This window comes from Lissotriton vulgaris, chromosome 5, assembly GCF_964263255.1.
Source record: "Lissotriton vulgaris chromosome 5, aLisVul1.2, whole genome shotgun sequence".
Classification (NCBI taxonomy): Eukaryota; Metazoa; Chordata; class Amphibia; order Caudata; family Salamandridae; genus Lissotriton; species Lissotriton vulgaris.
In genome coordinates this window covers 1,234,667,466-1,234,675,039 of record NC_141693.1, presented here as the reverse complement: position 1 = coordinate 1,234,675,039, position 7,574 = coordinate 1,234,667,466, and the positions used below count along the sequence as shown (strand labels likewise).

The window sequence follows — 7,574 nt, the reverse complement described above, 5'->3', positions numbered from 1 at the left end:
AAGCTCTTCAATAACTTGAAAGACAGAGGAATGATCTTGGAGGTTCTCGTGGTGGTTCTCTGAAATCTCTAACTGCTGCCCACTGGGATGATGGTGTAGAGGGGGATAAACCTAAGAAGAAGCCACCTCTTTATACATTTAAAATATGGAATTGATCACAAGAACTTGTACCGACCCCTTTGCTTGGCCCCAGTTCTCAAGATGAGCCCAATCCCTAATTTAGACTGCCAGAGTTGAAGGCTTCCATCAATGCTGAATGTCAGTTGCTACCTGCTTTGAACATCCTAAACCAGTGGTGGAATGAGCGAAAGAATGAGGATGGATTAAACCCAGATCAGTTGACTGGGGGTGAGTGTTTGATTTGCTCAAACGCTCAGTCCATCATCCCCTTTGGTATCGCCTCAATCAGTAATAGCACATGCAGGCAATGGCCTACTTGGGAAGGCACCCAGCCTGGGTAGAAATCGATGACTAGAACTCTACCAGCACACACCACAGTCAAGGCAAACGTACATTATCCCCCAATAACCTTTGACATACTTCTGAGACACCCTACAGTAGTAACACAGGCTCATAGTTTTAAACCGTTGGTTTATTTTATCTTCTATTGGTGTTCTACAAGTGACCGTGCTACACATACTTGCCATATTATCGGCATTGTACACTGTATAGTGTATTATAAAGTATAATATTTGTGCCTACAAAAACTTTGTGAGCTTTCTGTGATGTATTGCTAAAAACTCCAATAAACATGGCTTAAAAACAAATTAACTGTCGGGCAGGTGAGTCTATAGAAAATGGGCAGTTTACAGATAGTACAGAGATACCACATTTCAAAGGTCTCTTGACTAACATTTAATAACAAGAAAAAAACAGGACATTGAGGTCCAATTTCCCTACATAATGAATGTGCATGGGACAAGTCAATACCCTGGTTTTACACATTGCTAAATCCCAGCATGAAGTCCCTTTCTAAGTACCCCCAATTTTAGCATTTAAGTGTAGAGAGGCCCAGGGACATTACCAGTGGCGTAAGAAGGGGTGTGCAGTGGGTGCAGGCCGCCCCAAGTGTCATCTCTGACGGGGGTGACAAAATGGTGGAGCGCTTATTGATAAGGAAGGGGACAGGGTGTTTCTTTCCGCCAAAGTCTGTCTCTGCAGGTTGTGCTCATGGGGTGACAAGAAATTTTCCGCACTGGTTACCACCTGACCTTGCTACGCCTTTTGACATTACTACTTTCTCCAGGATCACACGTATCAAGTGGGGTATCAAGAGTTAAAGAGCCGACTCGTTAAATAGCCTACAACAATATCTCCGATGTAAATCAACAATAAAAAGCAGGAGTGTGATTGGAAATCTAGGGTGACAGCACATTCCTGCACCATAGCATGCTCATGGACTGCAACTTTATCATCTTGTGTGGTCAATTGTCACACGGTCACTTCCACATCCTGTTTTTTGTTAACAAGCACTGAAAACAGAGAGTTTGTCTCCCTGGTCTGCCCACACAGGGATCGTTAAAACACTTTAGAAAACAACACAAGACTCCGGCGTCATAAATATAATAAAATGTAAGCCTAAAGAGACACACAGGCAAAGTATAACATTATTAGAGATGAGAATTGAATACATCGCATTATACTAAGTAGCCTGTGCCAACAGCCCAAGACATAGCAGTCTAACAGACCCTCAGAACCTAATGTCCGGATCTCTTCAGCTATGCTCTGAGCCCCATGGTGTGACTATAGTTCTTGTGACATCTTCCTTGCCCATGATGGTGCCTTCGTTGAGTGTCAGTAGGAGTCTTCGGACCTATGCCACAGGGTGTATGGAGATTAGAGGCATCTCCACAAGGAGATGAAGCTTGAAGTCCAGTATGGTTAGGACAGTACGTCACATATCAGTTGTGCAAGGTGTGTGACTGCCAAAGCAACAGCCACTCTGCTTGTTAAATCTCCCCAGTGGTCTAGAGACCAATCCACCTATTCGTAAAATCACACTGAAAGGGAAGCACAAACGAACACTATTGTAACAATTCCTAACAAACTGAAAGGCCGTTCACTCGTCCTCCCAGAATGTGCTTTGGGGCTTAGAGACCAATCACCCTACGAGTCTGATAACATTAAAAGTGCACTACAAACCAACAGTCCATGTGTAACAAACTGAGTAGCTACTTACTCATCCTTCCAGAAAGTGCTTTGGGGACGTGAGGGGTAAGAACAAATTTTAGAATTGCTACGATGTAATACAGGCATCCAACGCTGGGGCTCTAAAGAAAATTAATGTACACTCGTTCACCATTGTTGGCTTTTTTCCCATTGCAGAGATAGTTTGCAATCATCTCGTTGACTGTTATAAAATTATCCGTAGATTTCAAATATTCCAGCAATAATTCATCCGTAACATGGGCATCCTTCTCCTTAAACTGGCCAAGTTGTTTGCTCAGTACCCCACGAATCTCCTTTGGCTTCTCTTGAACTCCAAAAACAATGACTAGGCCTGTGCAATTCAGACCAATAGAGGAACAGAAATCCAGTAGCTTCTCATACCTGGTTCTGCTGGCATCCTCCAGCCTGGAGATGGCACTCTGCAAAATACGCTCATAAGGGTCCTCGTCCATCTCAGTGGGTCGGTATGCCTGGCATAGTTGCACCGTCTGCACAGCGATCTGGAAATGGGTTTTGGTTGACCCGCCTGTCAGAGTCCAGACCCAGTCCACACCCAACAGAACCTCCTGCTGCTTGGTCATCCTGGAGGTGGTGATCCGATCCTCCATGCCTTTCTCCTGGCAGTACTGGATGAAGCTCATCAGGAAGATCTCGTTCAGCGTCCTGGTGCTGACGCGCAGCTTCTGCTCAGGGTCCTTGAAGCCCAGGTAGGACTTGACCTGTTCAGAAGCATGGATAAGTGCTTGGGTGAAAACCTCGCATACCACATCTGGCTTGTTGTCCACCATGAACATCAAGGTTTGATTTTGGCCCATCCTGGAAATGTGCAATGTTCCCAATGTGGCAGTGATCTGCGAGGCTCCTTTGGAGAAGTCAGTCACCAGTCTTCAGGCACAGAACTCATCAAATCTACCAGGCTTCAGACCCATGGTTTTGGAAGTGTACAGGGGCTGGCCCAATTACATCACATCGCGTGTACCTGGTCCAGGGTTCTGCAAATTGTACTCAGAAGCACGGCCAACAGAAGTGCACAACGCCTCGGGTTCAAATCACCCCGGTGAGCCAGGTTCCAGTGGTTTCCAAGGGCACCAAGCATCAGCGATTCCTCAAGTGTGCACCTGCCTTCAGGAATCCCAAACTCGCACCATCGTACCTTGCCTGGGTCGGGGAGCGATCTTCAGCTTCTTTACAATGAGACTTATGAACAGTGCCTGTGCTTGTTTGTAGCTCTCTGATTTCCAGGTACAGCACGCCCTCGGGCGCTCGCTGACGCTGTGCCCAGACTGACTTCCTGGTTTGCGCTGCATACTGACGCACATCGGACCTGTCACGCGACCCCGCCGGCTTGGCCCAGGCCCTGATTGGTGCAGTCGTACCTATAGACGTCCTTAACAAGAAGCTACAGGAAGTAGATGGTGCCAGTTTCGCTGATGGGAGGCCGCTGTGACCCCTGAACTCAGGAAAGTGTTGTCTATGTATACAATAGAAAAGCCTCGCCCGGGGGGGGGGGGGGGGGAATGCTTCGTGCAGGTGCGGCCGGGCTTTCGACTCGGCAGGGATGTTAATTTGATTTTTTTTTTAAAGCAGATTAAAGTCGTAAACGAGTTTCACTGTAGTGTTTAACGTGAAGCACTTTAGAAACATGATAGAGCGAAAAAGAAAAGCATTCTACGTCCATTGTACCCTGCAGCAGCTCTCTTTGGTTGGTACTGTACAGGCGTCCTTGTTAGGTACACATTGCTGCCTCACTTTACTCGAATCGGTCTGTTAATCACACTTTCAAGGGAGTTACTTAGTCTAGTTTTTATTTATTTCACGCTTCCAGCAGAAAGGATTATGCAATGTAGCGATATCAAGGATTATAATTTGAGCAGCCACAGCAAGTTCTGCGTTCCTAATATCATATCACAAAAAAAGGAGGGTACAGAGTTCCTAGGTGATATATTGACCACTCACAAGATACGTTTTTGGAAAAAGTGCAACAGGTGATGAGGAGGGGAATTCGTCCTTTCGGAAGTGGGGCTCTCACACACCCAGCAAGCTAGGTGTCATGCTTCATCATATGAGCCTGCTCCTCATCGGGCAGGCGCTGCAGTGCCCGACGGGCACCCTTGAAGGGGCTCTTTATCGGAGATCTTTTGTTTATCGCTGTAAGGGTGCCGTAGGTGTGAGGGACCTAGGTTAGTGTAGATGTATGAAGTGGTGATAAAACAGGTAAGGGAGTCCTCTGTGGTGAAATTTTATTCTGCGAGGGACCCAGCCTGATTAAAAGTCAAAAGGGAGGGGTAACTCTTTTGTTATAATGTGACAAAAAGCGTACTCTAATCCCAGATGGTCAACATATTTCTCGCCCTATATTGTCACTGAGTGATCATTGGCGATTCTTCAGGACCGTGTGTATTTAAAGAAAACTATCTACATGTGGGTGGAGAGGTGCAATGCTACCTACCACTAGTTGTCCCCTTGGGACATTACCCTTGGAGAAGTGAGGCGACCTGTAGTACAAGAGAGAACACAGCATTCTAAGTAAGTTTTTAATTTGATGATGGAGATATATTGTGTACAAGTGGCTTAGTTAAAACCGCTATGCTCATCATGCATTAAAAAAATTAATAAAAAATCATAAAAACACTCCCCTTAGATTTGAGATTGAACATTTGTGACAGAACCATGGTGGTGAGTGATGTGTAGACTCACCTAGTTATGTATTACGTTTTGTCTCATCAGGTGCAGCGAAGTTTAAAAGACACAGACAGTGGTGTCTCTATAGGGTTGAAAAAAGACACACATCAACATCTCAGGGGTCAACTTCATGATTTTAGAACCTTCTGTCTAAGCAAAATCAAAATGGAAACCATAAGGATCGTGATTAGCCCGCTCGTAACCAGAACGGGTGCTTTAGCATCCACTCCAAATTTCATTCAACAAGTAAACCCTAGTAACATACCATTGGCCCCAGGAGGCGTTTTGCTAGGGGGTTATAAGTTGTTAAGCCCACCACACAGGCTGCAGTAGCAGACCTAGAGTTCCATTTTGCATGGCCTCTCATTGATGGCATAATACATGCTTCAGCCCATGGGAGGCATCTGGGGTACCCATGCCCTGGGTACATGGTGTATCAAATACTAGGGACTGATATGGGTACTTCAGTATCCAATCTGGAGTGTACCAAAGTACAGGTATGTCATTTTAAGGGAGAAAGCAGATAGATTGGGGTCCTGATTAGCAGGATCCCAGTCAAACTAGTCAAAAACAGTGAGACATCAAGCAAAAAGTGGGGGTAACCATTAGAAGCAGATCCTACTTTCCTACAATATCCTTTAACGATGGCTGCCGGGATCCTAATAAGACCTGTTCAAGACTCATTTAAAAAACACATCACACTGCCATTATGACGTTAGCACTGTGCGGAATAAGCAAGTGGCTCGGAGATATGGGTCTGCTCCAGGAAGGAGGCAAAAGAGAGTTGTGGGATGTGTCCTAGCAAAACAGAACCGGCCTGTGGAGCTCGGGTGCTGAAACTACTATTCTGGAAAAGGTCAAGGATTGTGTCTTCTGGGGTGCTACAGGCAGTGATGCTACTATTTATGGGATGCTAGATTTATGCCTGGCAAATTTTCGTGACGTATTGGTACTACCACTTGTGTTCTCAGTTCGTTCACTGGTGCTTCATACATCACATTTTTTACTTTCTCCCTCAATCAGTTCCATCAGTTCCCTAACTTATTGCCTGCCTTTTGACTTATTACGGATCATTATTTGGTTTTGTTGTTTTGCTTTCCCTTTGTTTTCTATTATATCTTGATTCCAGGTTTGCTAGCACCCTGTTTTATGTCAAGTACGGCAATAGCTTCCACCTGTGTTGTCTGAGATTCCCATCAACCCACCATTCTGAAGCCAGTAAGCAAAAGGATCTGTACTGTCATCATATTGCTGACCTATTGATGTCTATTAATGATACTAAATATCTATATGTTGGAGTTACACTTTGTACATACCTCACCCTATTATAAAGGACCTGAACCCAAAGTTGGCATCGCAAGCTGATTTAATTTTCTGCGAATAAGAAGGTCATTTTGCAGCTATGATAAGTTTTTTATGTTCAGCTAATCTTGATCTGTAGTTAGCCTTCTCTTCAAGCTCATCGTTTTAGTGCCACTTCTGTTCTTGCCTACGACCCTCCTGTCCAGAGGTCTTAAGAGTCTCATCATATCATGGTTGAGATACCTTTTTAGGTCTCGCCTAGCGACGCAGAGCATGCGCTACTCACCTTGGCGAGATCTCTTGTCGTTGATATCTTTGCCAAAAGGGGACAGGACATGTGCACACATACAGAGGACAGGAGATGTGCATGCGTACGGGTCGCAGCAGCACAATGTGCTTTCACTTTTGGGGTCGCGACGTTTCAGCATAACGTGCTTTTGCTTGTTGGATCACTGCCATGGATGGAAAGAACAATTTAATGGGGACGAAACACTCTGACTCCACAAAGAGCGCTCTCCACCGAAACAATGCACAAATCTGCAGTGCTGTAAAATTTACCATGCAGTAAACACGGCTTCCATAGCCACTAGCATTTGCATCCCGCGGATGCTTGTCTCACCTGACTAACCTCATGTATGAGCTTGGCCGGAATCTCCTTGCGGATAATTTTGCCGAAGATTGGATCAACACAGAAAGAGGACACAAAAGCAAAGGAGGCGCCATTTTGAAATAGGGTAATTTATTTTGAAGTTAAAAATAATTTTGCGGCGCCTTATGCATGTGTTGTTATGCATGTCTTTTGGAACGAGACTTCAACGGAAAACAACGAGAAATGCAAGCAGGCTTGATTATCTCATTTACAAGTCTCCCTGGCCAAACCAAATGATTTTTTTTTGCGGTCACGGCTGCGGCCATATTAGGCATCATTAAACCTATGCTAAGCCCTTCTGCCGCAATATGCCATTGACACGTCTGATCCCGTACCACTTTTATTACTCCGAGATGGGCTTCTCGTTACCTAAGAGGGCTCTATCAGTAGGTGCCGTATTTTCAACTCTCGGTCTAGTGTTTAGAGATTCTGTCTTTTGGAGCAGATGGACGGTAGGATGAAAGTGAGCGACAAAGGAGACACGTGAGCGGAGTTAGTGTGTCAATGGTGGTAAAGACAGAAAAAGAGTCCTGCTTTGCTCGGCCCAGACCCAGAACACACTTTACCATCCCTGATTTAATTACTGCAGGTTTTGGGATAGAAAGAGGGACAGAATCTTTGGGCATTGACTATTAAAATTAGGATGTTTTTGTCACAAAATGCATTTTAAAAAGTACAGAAATCACTTCACTGCCTGTGTACTTACTATCAGAGTCAAACGTCCGCAAACATTTTGTACGTCTGACAGTTATGACGAATGTGATTGGTTAGC

General features: G+C 45.0%; 1 protein-coding gene across 1 annotated transcript; it reads right to left on the bottom strand.

Annotated features, from left to right (window-relative positions):
- Positions 1 to 574: 574 nt before the first annotated feature.
- Positions 575 to 3,519, bottom strand: LOC147712382 (rab15 effector protein-like). Its single transcript, XM_086923079.1, has one exon. It carries the CDS (start codon positions 2,982 to 2,984, stop codon positions 2,271 to 2,273), a length of 714 nt encoding a protein of 237 aa, XP_086779205.1. The 5' UTR covers positions 2,985 to 3,519; the 3' UTR covers positions 575 to 2,270.
- Positions 3,520 to 7,574: the final 4,055 nt, after the last annotated feature.